The 18,631-nt window shown below is 40.1% G+C and overlaps 1 protein-coding gene across 1 annotated transcript in view; it reads right to left on the bottom strand.

Annotated features, from left to right (window-relative positions):
- Positions 1 to 2,327: 2,327 nt before the first annotated feature.
- Positions 2,328 to 18,631, bottom strand: part of LOC129323589 (collagen alpha-1(XXVIII) chain-like) — a 63,940-nt gene continuing 47,636 nt past the window's right edge. The window contains exons 25-36 of the mRNA XM_054970118.1: positions 17,815 to 17,883; positions 16,036 to 16,104; positions 14,123 to 14,191; positions 13,034 to 13,114; positions 12,303 to 12,338; positions 10,833 to 10,869; positions 8,621 to 9,178; positions 7,240 to 7,481; positions 6,204 to 6,294; positions 5,991 to 6,116; positions 3,961 to 4,149; positions 2,328 to 2,335 (exon numbers count right to left, since the gene is read on the bottom strand). Of these exons, the coding sequence (XP_054826093.1) occupies positions 2,328 to 2,335; positions 3,961 to 4,149; positions 5,991 to 6,116; positions 6,204 to 6,294; positions 7,240 to 7,481; positions 8,621 to 9,178; positions 10,833 to 10,869; positions 12,303 to 12,338; positions 13,034 to 13,114; positions 14,123 to 14,191; positions 16,036 to 16,104; positions 17,815 to 17,883 (1,575 nt within the window). The remainder of the gene's footprint in view (positions 2,336 to 3,960; positions 4,150 to 5,990; positions 6,117 to 6,203; positions 6,295 to 7,239; positions 7,482 to 8,620; positions 9,179 to 10,832; positions 10,870 to 12,302; positions 12,339 to 13,033; positions 13,115 to 14,122; positions 14,192 to 16,035; positions 16,105 to 17,814; positions 17,884 to 18,631) is intronic.

The raw sequence follows: 18,631 nt of genomic DNA, 5'->3' as shown, positions 1-18,631 counted from the left end.
AGTGTTGTTATCCCCTCAATTCAACTGGGGACGAGAGGAGTGGCTTACCAAATGCCTCTGGCTGAGCTCACGGAAGTAGTGGGATTCAAACCAGCAGAGTACTGGTTTGCAGTCCAACCACTTAACCACTATGGTGCCAAAAATATTTGATGGTTAGTATCCCTGTGGTTAAGCAGAAAAACATGCTGGTGCGTTGTACAAATTCTACTTCCTACTAACCAAGCATTTGATTTTTGTAAACCATAAAATTAAGACATTTTCAATCGAAGTGACTATTGATCAAGTTCATGTCCCAATTATTTTTGTTGGTTACATTTTTCACAATAGCATACATTCAGTGGTAAAAGACTTCCTCATGAGAAATAACTAAAAGAAACAGTCTGATTCTTTATATGGTGAGATGAGACATTGGTTTTGCAAAACCATTCAAGGATTTTTCTGTATGTACAATAAAAGCATAAATATTGAGTTAACAAAATAAATTTTTAGAATATATTTAATTCACAAAAATACATTTCACGCATGTAATGATATACATAAGCCATCGTGTTTTTAAAACAGGAACAAAAAATGTCTTTCATGGCCTCTTGCTGCATTTATCAAGAATAGACAATAACATTGAATTTCTGACTTGGATCTGTTGACTTCATGTCAGTATAACTTGCTGCAGTCTGAAATGGTAAAGCCTCCCCAACATATATGCTGTAACAAAACAGAAGCCTTTCATCCTTTTCCTCTTCCTTATACTCTAAAGTGCCAGTATGTTATAGGCAAAGAATGAAGTTTATTTGAAAAAAACACAAACAATTCCAACAATGACAAAGCACCTGGCTGGCCACTGAAAATACAAGATTTGTTTTTGAACAGCTTTTGGAAAGCTTTAGGACTTTATTGTACTACCATGACATTCAAATTGGCTTCATTGTGGCTTGAATCCTGCCAAAAAAACGAACCATTGATGGAAGGATTATAGCTTCCTCCTTCCTCACCACTTCAACTCCAAGTGACCCCTGAAATGCTGCTGACTCCGTCTGCACTGCCCATGGAAATGTTAGGTGGGATCCAATCTTGTTCAACAGATCATGAGTAAATCTGTCCAGGATAGGAATCTAATAACTAATTATATCTGATTGATGCTGTGTTAACTTAATAAAGACTTTGCTATACCATTTTAACTATCGTGTATTGTTAGATGTTACATTTATCCAATGGCACTAAGAACCACAATTGCATAACTTGCATGTTAGTGCGGTTTAAACATTTCATGATATACTGCTGTGAGAAAATCTGGGGGCGTCACTGCATTTTAATAAACTTTCCACTTTATGATGCTGTCTGAGAGCATGCATGTATAGCTTTTTGCAATCTTTCACCACGCCATGTTGCTAATTCAAAAATTAGCAAAAAAATTTTAAAAGACCCTGATAGTAAATCTATATGATACAAATCAGGTTAAAGTGGTATTTTAACTACTTAAAGAAATTGCTAATTTGTCATGAGGTAAGTATGTCTGAAAGCAGACAGAATAATTTGAAGCAAAAAGGAGGTTTATAATAAATAATAATAAAGTTCCACAGTGGCGATCAAGAATTCTTTATTAATGATTTTTTTTTCTTATTCAACTTTTGGTAAAAGAATAGAATAACTTGTGCAGCCCTAATTAGATGCCCATTTACTCAGAAGTAAATCCCACTTTGTTCAGGGTGTATCTAATTTCTAACCCTGAGTAATATTTGCTTGCGAATTCAAGTATAGCAATCCTCACAGTGCAATCCTAAACAGAATTACTCCAGTCTAAATCCATTAATTTCAATGGGCTTAGAATGGAGTAATTTTGCTTAGGACTGCTCTGAAAGTCAGTGACTTCAGAATCAGAACACTCCTTATAGAAACAAAAAAATCCAGGGAGTCTTTTAACGTGTGCATGAAGAAAGGCAAAACTACCAGTTATGGACTCCAGGGGATTCTGTTAGGTTATAGGATCTACTCGGACCTTTGGATACTTTTGCAACAACCACAGAAATTCTCCCTGTTTCCTGGCAAGACTGGAGTAACTCTGCATACAATTGCCCTGCAAATTTGTTTAATCCCACTGTTTTAACATTTTATCTCCATATACTCTTGCATTTCCAGAAATAGGGTACTACTGACTGCCCTACTGACATTAGTGGGGTTGTATGAGAATAAGTAGCTTGAGAACTGCAGCCTTAAGTTCAAAACATGAGAAGCTCTTAATACATATGCACAAAATATATTCTCCTGCAGCTGGAATAAAAGGCCTTTCCTGTTGGAATTTCCTTGATGGACCTCTCTGTTAACAGTCTTCTTCAGACATCTATAAAAATAGGACAAGTTACACAGTTGTACCAGTAAATATGAACTTGTCAAGTGAAATTAATTTAAACCAAATAGGTGTGCAAAATCAGTCAAGCGTTATAAATACATTAGAAAAATAATGGCAGACCGGTGAACTTATCAGAGATCAACTTATAAAGATTTTTTAAAAGAATGGAAAGAATTTTAGGAATATTTTACTAACTTCTGGTCTTAAAATGTGATGTTATGATTAAACATCATGACAACTGTCCGTGAGTGCTAGATCAATCTATCCATTAGGTTCATCACATTGTTTCTTCTTTAGTATCTTCCTATGCTGAATCTCCAAGCTGCCTCTTTTTTTCTTTTCTTTTTTTAAACTTTAAAGCAGTCTAGAGTGGTTCAGCAAAAGCAGTTACCTGAGGGGGAAATGCTCTGATGTATGACATTGCTGGTTCTTTGGTACAGCAATTCACTGGATCAGGACCAATGACTACAAACCAGTACGCAGTTTTGTGCGTGAATTTTTCCACATGCTTTTTTTTGAATGAATCCTTCAGTGCCTCTTTTTCAATCCAATGCCAACTGCATGTTTGACTGCCATGGGAAAAGAGATCCTCACGGGCAGCTGCATGCTGGCATGAGGATGTATGGAATGGGATAAAGGGTTGTTATGGTTTCCTTTAACACAAATGTTCCCCCTTTCCCCTCACTTCCCTCTCCTTTAATAGGCCCACTGAGTTTAAGTAGCTGAATAAAGCCTACAGTTTCTGGTCATTGCAACCTGCTGTGATGTGAGCAAGGAAGGGGAGTTCAGATGCTCTCCCTTCTGAAGATCCCCTAGAGGGAAAGAAGGGTTTGGGGCAGGCTGATGTTTAATGAGGTGAGACTAGGGTCAAACTAGGGAAGTTTCCTGTTGAAGAGAAGGGACAGAAGAACTAGGAGGGAGTTGATTTGGGATTTGCAATAAGGGGGTGGATGAAAAGGACTCTCTTTAGACTCTATGGTTGACCACAAAGTCAGGAAAGAAGGTGTGTTTCCACATAGCAAAACAGAATTTCTGGAGGTATTTTGAACCATTTTGGATTGGGAAAACAGTGCAAGGTGTGTGTGTGCTTCAACACCACTCATCTCATGCCGTGTTCCTGATCCAAACTGGGATATGCATTTTTAGAGAAAAGAAAGCCTCTGGGAGCTATGTTCACAAAACTCCCGACATTACAGTATGTATTTAATTCTGTGCCACAGGTCAGAATCTCTGCCATATAGATATACAAGGAGACAGAATTTATCCTTCATGAATAATCTTATTTTTTTACATATTTTTTAAGCTTTCCTACCTTGCAGCCCAATGGTTTGAATGTTTACTTTCAAACAAGTACCACTGAGTTTGGTGGGATTTACTCCCTGGTAATTGTATAGCCTTAAGCTCTGATCTTTTGTGTGTGTGTGTGTGTGTGTGTGTGTGTGAGAGAGAGAGAGAGAGAGAGAGAAGTATACGCATATGTATAAGGGTCCCTGTCTAGGATAGTAAATACTTTAGGTGTTCAAATACTTGGGACAGTACTTACTTTCTTTCAAAACAGTTTTCTGTCAGAAAATACAATAGATCAGGGTAGTTTTCAGCTCTAGACAAGTTCTTACCTCCAGAGAAAAAGACACAGGCCTTTTTACAGTCCTCTTCACTATCAAAGCGATTCTCATTTCCATCGCAGCCACCATACCAAAACTGAGCACAAGAATTGGCTTGCTTATCATAATACCATTTTATTATATACACACGGCATGGTCCTTGATCTAATCGTAATTTACATTGCGGAGTCAGGATCTTTTCTTTAAAAAAATAAAGAAGAACAATTCTCAGCATAGTACTTTTGAAATAATTGAGGCAGTGGGTAAATAAATGTATGCTCTTTGGTGAATCTCATAGACATCTCTATGAGACTCACCAAAGAGCATACATTTACCCACTGGAAGCTCCAACCTTTTTCCTTTGAGTAGTAAACCCATCCTTTCCCCCACCCCAGATCACAAATTGAAACTCCTCAGAACTTCAAGAGCAGCTTATGATATGGCACAGAACTTGCTTTTCAGAGGAGGAAAACGCCATAAGAGAGTTAGTCAAGTGGGTGTATTGTGTCCACTGGCAACTAAAAGAGGGAAGCTATGTAAGCCCCTTGCACTCCTGGAGAAAGGGTGGGATTAAAATATGTATAACAACAATAATAATTTATTGTTGATTGTGTTGTGTGGAACTGGAATAACAACAACAACAATAATAATTCTTGTGATGTATATTTCAGGAAAAATTAAATTTGATAATGTATTTATTTGTACTTCGCCTTTCCTTTTGGCTCAACGCAGCTTAATTTCATAGTGCAGGTCTGTAAAAAGTAATGGGAAAATGCTATTTACAGTTGTAAAGCCTGTAGACATATACACATGGTTATCTGTTCATCAGATACATCCCTGATCTATTGTGTTTGAATGGGTATATGTATTCTAGTACCTCTGTGGTGCTCTGCCATCTCCAAGGGCCTTCTCAAAGGGATGCACCCTTGTACAGTACATTGCTGCACAGCAGGGTGGCAATAATTCCATAAAGGAATGTTTATCTACAGTTAATATCAGGTGAATATAAAGGATTTATTTCTCATAAAGTGTGACATTGGGTTCTTTCAAGGGCTTTTTTTCTGGAAAAAGAGGTGGTGGAACTCAGTGGGTTGCCCTTAGAGAAAATGGTCACCTGGCCAGTGGCCTCGCCCCCTGATCTCCAGACAGAAAGGAGTTTAGATTGCCCTCCGTGCCGTGGCGTGGAGGGCAATCAAAACTCCCCTCTGTCTGGAGATCAGGGGGCGGGGCCACCAACCATGTGACCATTTTCAAGAGGTTCCGGAACTCCGTTCCACCACGTTCCAGCTGAAAAAAATCCCTGGTTCTTTCAGTCTTCCTGTATCTGGGCCATTCTTTTAAAGTAAACACACTTCAGCACATCATAAAATAAACACTAGATTAGCCCACTATGAAAGTTTCCAGAAAATATGTCAACAGTTCATGCATCCAGACATGATTCAAAATAGTGGTTTTGACAGAGGCAAGTAATCTGTGACAGGATAGCTGAGGGACTGCTTGTTTCCATATGAACTCATGTGTTTTCCAAGATTTTCCACTGAGTTTTGTTCCAGGTACTCCCCCTCCTTCTGAAAATGGGTGATGACTAGGGACAAGTCCTTTGAACTGTGAAATGCCCCTGCAAGCATATTTGTAACTTATGCTCTCAAGCCTTTGGTGGGACATGATAGAGGAGTATTTTATTTATAGTTTTATCTGAAGTTTTACCAGTTTCTTCATTATTTTTATTATATTAGTTTCAATTGTTTTATATTTTTGTACTGATTCGTATTTGTAAGCCATCCATGAGTAACCTGTGATGAGTAAAAGATATAAACAACTACACAAATAAATTTAACAAACGAGATTTCCTGAAGGAAGTTATAACATATAAATATATGAATGAACTCACACTAACTTACCAGATATAATTTGAAATGGGTAACTTTTAAGCACTGCCAGCTGCCCAATCATATACAGCTATAGACCATTGGAATTTGTTTACTTTACCTTTATAAGCATATCAAATGGAATACATGTAAAGCTTTGATTTGTGTAATGACCTGGCTTTGGCGTAGGTGCTAGGGAAGAAGCTGGTGAATGAGAAGATGACTGTGTTTTTTCTGGCGGAACTGATGGCGGCGGCGGTGGTGGTGATGAAGATGAAGATGGCAGTGATGATGTCACTACTGCAGGATACAATTTAAAAAGGAACAGTGTTTGATTTTGCTTGGGAAAGAGGGCCTGTTAGGAACCAGATGATGAAAATCTATTACCTTCAACATTCACTGGAGACCAGGATGGGTTATGATGTCCCTTAAGTCCAATGTCATAGCCCTCGTGAAATCTCTTGGGTGATTCTTTTGCCTGAAACAAACATTCAGTTTTATTAATTCTAACATTCAGGGGATTTAAGAACATATATTCATCTCAAGAAAGAAAGTCTTTCTTGAATCATATTTAGGGCCTGGCTACACATTACAAAGTCCTCGAGTCATGTCTGCGTGTGCCATGGAGATTTTCAATCCAGACGTGAATTCCCCACCGAGAACTCAATTCCTGGAATGTAGGGGCTCATTTCAGCTAGGGAGCATGGCATACAAGGAGAGTGTGTTTAAGCCTTCCTCCATGTGTCATTTTCCTGAAATGAAATGGCCCAGGGGCATGCTGTCTGCCCTGTTGATGAAACCTACATATACACCATCCATACATATGGAGCTGCCAGTGGGACAAATAGTACTCCCCAGACGGGTTTCAAGTCAGGAAAATGTCGTGGGGGGAATACTTAAGCCCTCTATCATCATGGGCCATGGTTCCATGCTCTTTGCAATGTGTAGTTATGTCATCAGAAACCTCACATATTTTTGTCCAATTTATCTCCATCTTGAAAGAGCCACTTGTGGCTATATGTTTTGAGTTTAACAAAAATTTGCAAGACTCACAGTGCAATCTTAAGCAGAGTTACACTGGTCTAAGCCTATTGATTTCACTGCTTAGGATTGCAGTGGTAGAGTATTAAAACCAATTGTTTTAAAGCACAGTACCATAAATCACTAACAAAAGTGATTTCAGGCCTTCAATTATAGTATTGTTAAATTAAAAGTGTAGTTTACTTTGGTCCTCAATGAACTTTGATCCTCAGACTGTTTTGTCCCAGAAAGGCAACATAGAAATGGCCTAAATAAAACAAATGGACAAACCTCTACACTCATTTAGATCCTAAATACTATACTTCACAGTAAGTTCCCTAAACAGTGATAGTAAATACAATCATTTATTGCTGGTAAAAGGAAATCAGTGTACAATGTGTACCGGGATTAATTGCCGAGAAAGCTGTTCATGATTTATGGAATTCTCTTTTGTGGGTGTTTCACGTCCTTTTGAAGAAACTGACTGCCCAGTATTACTGTTAGTATGTAATAAGTATGGGGAATGATGAGAAGATATTGAGTGAATGGATGGTACATTTATGCTTCCTCCATTTCCAATACGATTATATATTAAGGCACCATGTTCATCTTCACAAAACTGGTTTACAAGTTTGGATTCCAAAGCTTAAAAGAAAAGGAAAAAAATTAAAGTCTTATATGGTGAAACATACATATTTTGGTCAAGCAATATGATTGTTCATGTAATGGTTATGTATCAACATAGGGTTGCCAGCTCTAACCTGGGAAATTCTTGGAGATTTGGGGGATAAAACCTGGAGAAGACAGGATTTGGGGAGGGAAAGACATCAGCGTGATATAATTCCATAGAATCCAAAGCAGCCATTTTTTCCAGGTGAACTGATCTCTGTAGCCTGGAGATCAATTGTAATTCCAGGAGATCTCCAGCCACCACTTGGAGGCTGGCAACCCTACTGAGGCTTGGTGTTTTTTTTTTCTTATCTGGCACTCCAAATTAATTTGTATTTCTGCAGCTATACCAGCCAAGCATAACGGGTTGGATCCAACCAGTTTTTTCACTGGAGAAAAGGGGGGAGGGAGTCCCCTATGACCACCAAAAAAGCAATGCTGTAGATCATGGGCCTTACATAGACAAAAGCCTTGGAGGACATCAGCTGTAATTAGAGGAACTAGGCAAGATTCTTTTAAAATCTGCAATATTCTTGTATATCATAGTTATCAACAGGGCTTTTTTTCAGCTGGAACACGGTGGAACGGAGTTCCGGAAGCTCTCGAAAATGGTCACATGGCTGGTGGCCCCGCCCCCGATCTCCAGACAGAGGGGAGTTTAGATGGCCCTCCATGCTGCTCAGTGGCGTGGAGGGCAGTCTAAACTCCCCTCTGTCTGGAGATCAGGGGGTGGGGCCACCAGCCATGTGACCATTTTCTCCGAGGGCAACCCACTAAGTTCCATCACCTCTTTTCCCAGAAAAAAAGCCCTGGTTATCAAAAGTGCATGTCCAATGATTTTCTTTATAACTTTGGGGTGGAAATAGTTCACTTATTAAAGAAATGAACTAGGTCTTGCACTTTACCTCCACTGTGCCTGTTTCTAGATATCAGACAAGCATGGAGAGGATTTCTTTTATAGAAGAACATAACATCATGACATTGGAAGAGACCGGACAGATTAAATCAACAGTTCATGTATTACTAGGTGGAGGCACCAAGTTGAACCCAGGACTTGCTAACCTGAATGTGATCTGTGAAGCAGATAAATCTTTTCTGAGCAAATACATACCCACCTGGAAGAGTATTAAAGTCATCTATGAGATACATATGTTCTCTGTCAGGGTCTGATGCAATCAGATTCAGTTCGCGCAAGAATTCAACTTGTGTTGGATCTGAAGTGTTTACAATTCCAATTGCATACATTTCAATGTTAGCCGCATGAGCTTCTCGGACAGCAAAATCCAGTTTAACAGCTTCTCTCTTATCTGCTTGGCCATCGGTTAAGACTATTGCAACCTTCCTTACACCAGTCCGAGCCCCAAAAAATCCTTCCTGGGTTGCTTTTCGGATGGCAGTCCCTGTGTAAGTGCCTTCTCCCATATATAGCATTTTCCTGATGGCTTGTTTCACATCCTGTTGGGTAGTGTATCTATTAAGTCCAAATTCAAGCCGAACCTCCAAACTGTAGAGGACGAGACCAATGCGGGTAGCATTTCTGCCTACAGTCACTCTGTCTACTAAAGCAGTGACAAAATCTTTGATTATTTCAAAGTTTTCTGGACCAACGCTTTCAGAGCTGTCGATCACAAATACAAGCTCCATCGGGATCTCCTTGCATTTAATACCGCAGCCTGCATAGGTAAAAACAGCAAACGAAATCCTGAATATTCCAGATTGTATTAAAGCTACATAGTCAGCCCATACTGTCAAGGTAAGGTATATAAGCAATAAAGCAATAAGCAATGTAAGGTATATAAGCAATAAATTATTAATACATCTTGGATCCAGTAATCAATCAGTAGAAAATGTTGGAGAATTTGGATTATCCCTACATTTCCCTCCTTCCAGTAGTCTTTTTTAGCCTTCAAAAATATGACTTCTGGGGCTGAAGGACTCATGTGGATAAACAGCTATGTAGGTTGGTAGGGCTGCATTGAGGAGATGGGAAGGATGGCAAAATCAGCCCCTCTTTTTCCATCATCTGCATTTGTGGAAGAAAGAGAAGGGATGCAATTTCACCCCTTTTATCACTATGGCTGCTGTTCCATGTGGCCATCTGTCCACAAGGACTTCAATGCCTGAAATTATCTTTCTGTTGCTCTAAAGGGACTGCAGAGGAGGGGAACACAGGGAAAATCCACACTACTCCCACAGGTACATGGCTGGATCCAAGCCAACAACTGTAAAAACAACCTGCTTTGAATGCCTTGTATTTTTGATGCAGGCAAGGGGAGGAACGCTTTAGGGAAAAGACCCCAGTAATGGCTGCAAGTAGAGTTCTTACTAGAGATGGGCAGGATCAAGGAAAATGCCATGAACCATGGTTCGTGGTTTGTCACGTTTCATGAACCACAAACTTTCATGAACTTGCCCTGGTTCGCAAACTGGTTTGTTTGGTTCATGGTTTTTCACTTCCAGGGGCCGTAGAACAGCCCCCTTAACAGTCAGAGATACCAAACTCATAGGGAGTCTTCAGCAGGCTCTCCTCCAACCACCCTCCAAGTTTGGTGAAGATTGAATTTTGGATGTCTGAGTTATACACTCCCAAAGCAGCTGCCCCTGGGAAAGTTCCATTGCCACAAAAAGATGCCATGAAAACATGGAAGAAGTTACAGAATCTTCCTTTCCATCCCACATTTTCATGGCAAATTTTTGGTGCTGCAACATATTTCAATGAAGCCAATACAAGTCGTTGTGGATTTTCCGGGCTATATAGCCGAGTTCTTGGCATTGTAGTTCCTGACATTTCACCAGCAGCTGTGACTGGCATCTTCAGAGGTGTAGCACCAAAAGATAGAGATCTCTCAGTGTCACGACACTGTGACACAACACTGTGACAGAGATCTCTCAGTGTCACAACTCAGTGACACTGAGAGATCTCTGTCTTTTGGTGCTACACCTCTGAAGATGCCAGTCACAGCTGCTGGCGAAACGTCAGGAACTACAATGCCAAGACTCCAGCTATATAGCCCGGAAAATCCACAACAACCATCGTTCTCCGGCCGTGAAAGCCTTCGACAATACACCAATGCAAGTCAATTGGCATCTGACGAACAGAGCTGTGGTTTTCGAAAGCTTATGCCTCAATAAAGTTGGTTAGTCTTAAAGGTGCTATTGGACTTTTTACTATTTTGCAACTACAGACTAACACGGCTAATTCCTCTGGATCTAATTTTCCCAGGAAGTTTTAAATGTCCTAACAAATGTTATGGCTTGAACAGAAAAATTAAAGGTGAGAAGTGAACTGATGCAAGATCTAAAAGATAAGGCTTGTTGAAAACTTACCACAGATCTCTTTTATCAATTTAATGATATCTTCTCTCTAGATTAGAAAAGACAATTAAATTGCACATAGAAATAATCTGACAACTGCTTTCTTTCCAGCAATAATTTATAGCATGGCTTCTGCCATACACATATAAAATTTCAGGCATTTGTTATCCTCAGTGAAGTGGCCGATATCATTCCTCCTATGAACTGAGTTAAGCCTATAATACTGTCCCCTTGAATCAGTGCTTAAATTGCTCACGTTCATTGTGACTGAAGAAACTGTAGTGATAGAGAAAAGGCTATGTAATGTGTAGAAGTGTATCTAACATCTCCATAACGTACAGAGGAATATAATCCAAATGGATCTAAAAATGTAGTAATTGCTTCCCTTAATGAAGACATTATTTGTGTGGGTACTGCTTGTGGGTACTCTACATTCCACCATGGCTAATCCTACTGCAGCCATACATCAAACTCTTTTCCTTCAAGTTCCTTAAGAGGGAAGAATTCCTTTGTCATCCACTTAATTAAATGTACCAAGCAGATAAGTAGGTTGACTTACCAAGGGAACGTTCTTGGTGGAAAAGCAAGCAGCCACAGTGGGTGTTGTGAACAAAACAGTCCACTCAGCTAACATTCTGATCTTAAATCTATGCTCTCTGTCAGTTGCCATAGCAGTCCATGGCAAATAGATCCCCAAACCCCCTCACAGCAAGTACTCCAGGGTCTTGGATGAAAATGTTTTATTATAGAGATCCATTAAGGTCACAGGTACCTCCAAAGATGAATAGGTCGGCAGGAATGGGAATACAAGCATATGCACTTTGATATAAGGAGCAGGATTCCCCCTCCCCTGGGGCAGTTAGCAACTAGGCGCGAAAATCCCAATTCTCATGAGAAACACAATAGCTTTGCCTGGCCAGAGAAAGGCATAAGATTACAAGGAATTCAATTCCCTCTGTCTCTTGTGAAAAGTTCCAGTATAGCATAAGGTCAGCCAGCAGGCTTCAGAGATAACAAGCTCAGCAATAGTACTTTCATTTTCAGGCAGCCCCGAGATGGCATGGATATACAATATACATGGTTACAATATATGAGCATACATGTATACAGGGTGATCAAACCAATGCATGGAGCAAAGAACGTATGAATGACATAGATAAATGTTATACAGACATGACACTCTCCATGCTTTGAGATATGTCCTCTTGATCCCAGAACTAAACAACTAAAAAGAAAAATCTGTTTGCGTGGATCCCTTCACTAAAATGCCTTGGGACTCCCTAACGATAGGGAGATGTTTTCTGTGCTCTTTTCCCCTATTTGTCATAAAATAAATAATATTAGTTAAATATCAATGTTCTCTCTGTATGCATTTCTTGTTCTATTAACACGCTAATTGTTTTTCCATTTTATGATTGACACAGTAGAGATTGATACACTAGTGCATTATTGACATTTATTTCCAAAAGAATATTTGCTTACTGTGAGGCCTTGCTCTCCCTTTGCTCCAGTTTTCCCCTGAAATGAAGATTTATTTAATTATTTCCCAATTTATTAGTAACCTTTGATGTAACTCATAACCAGGATTCCTGTTGGATTGATAAATATTGGGACACATCCTACCATCATCTTCTCCCGCTTTTCTCAAAAAGAACACTTAAGGAGTTAATTACGTGTTACACTCTAAAATGTGTAAAACAGTATAAAAGCCTTCCATCACAAACATTAGAAAAGCTTATTTTGGATGTTGCCATTTTTAAAATTTTAAAAACATTAAAAATGGCAACATTCAGAAACCGGTGGGAGAACACTTCAATCTACCAGGACATTCCATCAAGGACTTAAAGGTCACTGTAGTTCAACAGAAACCTTTCAAAAATAGAATCCAACAGGAAGCTGCTGAATTGGAATTCATATGTAAATTTGATTCAGTCAGGCTGGGATTGAATAGAGACTATGAATGGTTATCTCATTATCAGAAGTAACTGACTTCCTTAACAGAAGCAAACTGATCTCCATATCAGAAGCTACTGTTCGCATCTACTCCTCCCTCCCCTCTCCACCTATATATCTGACCAGTTTCTTCTTGCCCTCCATGCATCTGACGAAGAGAACTGTGATTCTCGAAAGCTTATGCTACAATAAAGTTGGTTCGTCCTAAAAGGTGCTACTAAACTTAAGGATAAACTCAGTAATACGGTCTAGGTACTTACAGGATCTCCAGCTGAACCAGGATCACCCATATTACCTTTTTCTCCTTTTCTTCCTCTCTCACCTGCAGCTCCACGATCACCCTTGGAATTGATTACATGACATCCATAAGGCACCTTAATTATAACTAGTTACCTAATTAAGACACCTTAACTAGTTACCTCTGTTTCAAATCTTATGTTTCAACGGGAAAGGTTAGGTAATATTTCAAAGATCACAGCATGTTTGCTATCGTAATTGACTGTAATATATTGCTTGAAGTGAAATCTTTCTGAAAATTCTCCAAACAAAATACAAACCTCGTAGCTTAACCCTGAAACATCCTGAACACACATTTGGCAAAGACAAAGATAACACTTTGCAAAAATTAAAATGGCATTTAAAATTGGGGTGTATCTTGTGGGAGTATTTTGGTTTGTACATCTTTCCAAAGCACTTTTATTTGCATGATAAATTCAAAGTTGTACTACATTTGTTACATACTATGAAAACATATTTTGCTCAACGTTTTTGTTGGCTCAACGTTTTTGTAGTGGGAAGGTATCACAGCACTCAAGCACAAGCCTGTATTTTGCAAAAAGGGGTTCTGTGCTGGACATAGCTATGCAAGTATGATTGGCACCCATTGGATGGGAGAATTGGGGGGCTGCGGGGGAGGAAGAAATAGACAGAAATCACTTTCCTCTTCTCTGCCAATGGAAGTGCTATTCTGCTAACCTAATAGCCATTATGACACTGGAATAACAATTTTGTAGCTTTCCCACTCCCTTAAGTGTTCTTGAAAAGGGTACTCTGTTTGTAAACCAGTGACTTTGATTGTATGAAAGTATAAACTGATGCCTTTTGGGGCTTCATTACACAACCTGGCAAATGGAACAAGGAGCTGCTTCTCTAACAAACTGCAAATTCTATTAATTGCATTAGTTCATCAGCCTACAATATAAATGAGATTATTAAGAGATATATTATTGCCCCATGCTGTATTCATATTTGAAAATTCTCTGAAGCCTTATGGTATCTCAGTAGGATTTTTATAAATTGCACCGTGCAAGAAACCCTGAAAAATTTAGCAGGTCTAATCCACATCATACCTTTGGCCCAAGGAGTCCTTCTCCCGGAGTCCCACGAGGTCCTGGCATTCCTTGAATTCCTTGCTCACCCTAATGGTAATTAAGCCAACAATGCTGCTATTTAATATTTTCTATCATAATTTAATCTTAATGATTACTGAAGGTTGGTTCAAGATATATATTTTAAAAAGGAACTTTATTCAAACTAGATGATATTGGAACATTTCCAACAAGTGTAACTATTCATCACTAGACATGGGCATGAACAGCATTACGAACAGAAAAACCCACGAACAGCCTAATCTGTTCTCGAACAAGCTGTTCATGAGGCCCCATCCTAAACGAACAGGTGGTCATTGCAAGCGTCATTCATTGCCTTCAGCAGCAGTTCAGCAAGCCAGACAATCTGGCACCTGCTGCAATCCATCCCCTTGGCAACCAGAGGCAGGGAGGGACTGAACTCTGTCTGAACTCCTTCTGGCTTTCCTTCTGGCTTTAACCCTTCAAAGTACTTCCACTGTGAAGAGAAAATGACAGCCACCGGGGAGACTCATAGATCATGCCTTTCCCAGGGAGCAATCTCTCTGAACGATGGCTGTTGTGGGTTTTCCGGGCTGTATTGCCGTCGTCTTGGCATTGTAGTTCCTGACGTTTCGCCAGCAGCTGTGGCTGGCATCTTCAGAGGTGTAGCACCAAAGGTGCTACAAAGGTGTAGCATCTCGATCTCTGTCTTTTGGTGCTACACCTCTGAAGATGCCAGCCACAGCTGCTGGCGAAACGTCAGGAACTACAATGCCAAGACCATGGCAATACAGCCCGGAAAACCCACAACAACCATCGTTCTCCGGCCGTGAAAGCCTTCAACAATAAATCTCTCTGAAACTTGGGGGTTCTTCAGAGGACTATGTCCCCTGCAAATTTGGTGGGACATTGGGAAAGTCAGTTTGTGGGGTGTTTAAAGGGCCCTTCCCCTTGCACGTGGCAGGAAAGGGCCCTTTAAATTATCAGCTGGCAGGTGGCAGGGGGGTTCTGGCCTCCACAAACAACATGTCTGGGGACAGTTCATGTTCATCCATGTTCATTGTTTGTTGTTCGTGGATGGCATCAAACAATGAACAGAGTGTTCGGGGTTTTTCCCCCCGTTCACGCCCATGTCTATTCATCACCCAGACTGAATTCTACATTTGTTTTTGGAAATAATATTTTGTAACCTCTATGCCACTGGAGGTCCTTGGTTACATATTGCATGCAGACACTAAAGCGAGTAGTGCTTTACCTCAGATATGACTGAGCTAAAATCTAAATAGATTACCTAAGAAGAATTCGACTCACTGGCCATAATCACAACTTCCTGATCCGTGGAGTAGAGAAACTAGGAAAAGGAAGCAGCCAATGGCCTAAAGTACTGAAAAAGATATGGGATTGGGCCCGTAATTACATTATTTCGTTTAAAATTAGGATTGGTATCACGTCTCATTACTTCAGTGCTTACTCCCAGGTAAGTACGTAGCCTTAGGGGGCATTCATAATATTTAAAGATTCACAGCAGGCAATCAAGGCAACCAAAGTTAAACTCAGGCAGTACAATATGTACAATTCAAACACACTCTCCCAGTCAGAAGAAAATTTGGGAGCCAGTATGTTGAAGAAAAACCATAGATATGCAGATGGCTAGGCAGTCTCCTTTCTTTCGGGCAGTTTGGCATCCGAGCAGCACAATGCCCAAGTGGATGCATCATGTTACTGAAAATCTTGCAGCCTTCAGAGAATAATATAAACATTCAAAACACCACAGAATGACAGGATGATATCAGATTATCATTCCTGTTATGGCATGTCAAATGCATGTGGTATATCTTACAAACAAAAATGTCATATGGAAACAGATAATGTTTAGTCTAGACCTCAGTATTTCCTTTGGTTACATGTGATACCTTTGGTCCTTGGATACCTTCCCCTGGAGGTCCCAGTGGTCCAGGTGGGCCTTGTCGCCCATTACTACCCTGAATAGATAAAGAGTATAGTTTCCTTAGAAATAAAGACCTGAGAAAACGTGATTTCATGTCACTTCTCAAAAGCGTGGAAGATGCAAGAGGCTCCCCGATAGCAACTGGCAGTCAATAACTCTTAAAGTCCAGTCCTAGCCATAAGAAGTGTCCCCTGTGATTTCAAGGGAGGGTGTATTTCCACGTAAAATATGCTTAGTGTTTTATTTAAAATATCGATATCTTGCCCTATCTCTTTAAACTCAAGATGGCTAACAAAGCAACAAGAAGGTGCAAATATCTTAAATAACAATCAACCAACAGATTAAAAACTACCCACAAGATAAAAACACAGCCAGATTTGACTAAACAGTTGACCGTCCACAAAATGCTCTTTGAAACAAAACCATCGTCAGAGGTAAAGTACAATCCACACATAATTCACTCCGAGTGATCAGTGCAGGCAGTGGATTGTGGACCACTGACAGAGCCAGCGAAGATCGCTTCTCAGAAGGGGAGGTGAAATTGACAGAGCCTTTGGGAGACTAAGATGAAATTAAGGATCCTCTAAAGAGCATTCTCTGCCGGCTCTGTCTTTTAAAACTACCCTCCAGTAGAGAGATGAAATTGACAGAGACTCTGACTCTGTCTTTTAAAACTATGCTTCCTGGCTAACATTGCGTCTCCCTACACTTGAGTGACCTCGTGTAACATGTCTCGTGTAGAGAGACTCCTAGTCTTGTAATTTTTTAAAATGAACTTGTCTTTAGGTATATAATCTGTTGTGATCCTTGATAGTGACATTCCTGATTGCATTACTCCTTCTATTCCTATAGTAAGAACGCTAAGGAAAGTTTGTAAGAAATCCAGTCCGAACCCAGGAAAATAAATCATTTCCCTGTACCAACCTCTAATGGGGTATCAGGAAAGTTGTAGGAACCTATTCTTTCTCTGTCTCCATCTTAAACACTTGCAATACCTTGAAGGGCATTGCCACCCCTTTCCTTTTCCCCTGTTGTCTCTTTGAAAAACCTCTGGTTTGTAGAGGTTTTTTTTTTTTAATTCAGCATTGTCAAATTTCACTTTCCTCTGTATGTGACTGAGACCCATTTGAACTATTGCAGTATAAATTAAGAACATTTTGAAACAAACATAAGATCAGCAAATTTATTGTGGTGTCCAATGACATGGGCCCTAGTCTATGAAAGCTGATGCCACAGCAAATCTGTCAGGGTGGATTCTATCTAGCGTGAATAAAGCTTCAAAGATGAAAGGAAACTTTCCTGCCTTCTCCTCCCACTGCTGCTTCCTTGTGTGCCCTGAAACTGTGCCCCAGGTATAAGTGGACTCCAAGGAACAACATATAGTTCAAGTAGGGGCTTACAGTAGGCAGGGTGATCATTAAAATCACCTTTCAGTGGGCACAAGAGTCTTCCACAGAAAGTGGAAAGGAAGGATATGATCCAAGCCTTACAGTGTGATTCTAAGGAGTGTTATTCCCTTCTAAGTCCATTGAGGTCAATGGGCTTAAAAGGGTCTTAACTCTGCTTAGGATGGCACTATTAGTCTCTAAGGTACCACAAGATTCTTCTTTGTTTTCGGAAATCATGAAAGTAATTATTCCTAAAATGCACAAAGTTTAAAACAATTCCATAGATTCCCACACATAGTAAAAACAATCATCATTATTTTTTAGAAGTAGCATTTCAGGATCTAATTGTAACTTACTTTTGGTCCTGGAAGGCCTTCTCCTGGTGGGCCTGGGAGACCAACTGGTCCTCTCACACCTGGATCACCCTGGAAATTTTGAAAAGCCATCACAATGTCCACTTTTACTTTATGCCAGATTCCATGTTCAAAGGAAGTTTCAGGAGAAAAGGCTGAGCATGATAACAATCCAAAGCCCCTTACCTAGCAGTGCAATCCCAATGCAGTTTCTCCAGACTAAATGCATTTATTTCAATAGGTTTACAGTGCAATCCTAAACAGAGGCCGTCGTCACACGGGCTTTTGTTTAGTGCTAAAAAGGCGCTTAAATGGCGCCATTTCCTGGCAAAAACCCACCTTGAAGCGATTTCCTCATTGCTGTTTTTTGCTTGATAGTTGCGATATTTTGCGCCTCAGTGTGAATGCCTCACATCGATGTATTTCGCCTCGCAACGTCCTATGCCCTCCCTTCAATCCCAGAATCCATTTCTTCCTGCGACTCCCCTTTTTTTTATTTTATTATGTCCTTATAACGCCATAACGACATAACACAATGCAAACTTTCTGCTGAAGTAAAAATGACTCAATTGCCATGGCAGAGTCTTCAGCGATGGGGATCACGTCAGACAGGGAGTTTTCTGTGGGCAAAGGGCTATTTATATAATTTCAAAGTTGGAAAAACAAAAGGGTCGTAATGTTTATATGCTGTTAATCCGTTATAGCGGAATTAAACGCCAGAATAATAAAAAAAGGGGGGGAGGAGCTGCTTCTGCGCGGTTAGAGAGAACCGAACAGAGTGCTTCGGTGTGGACAGCTGGTGGCACGAAGAGCCGTTAGG

This window comes from Eublepharis macularius, chromosome 2 (assembly GCF_028583425.1).
Source record: "Eublepharis macularius isolate TG4126 chromosome 2, MPM_Emac_v1.0, whole genome shotgun sequence".
Taxonomy (NCBI): domain Eukaryota; kingdom Metazoa; phylum Chordata; class Lepidosauria; order Squamata; family Eublepharidae; genus Eublepharis; species Eublepharis macularius.
This window is presented reverse-complemented; position numbering and strand designations above follow the sequence as displayed.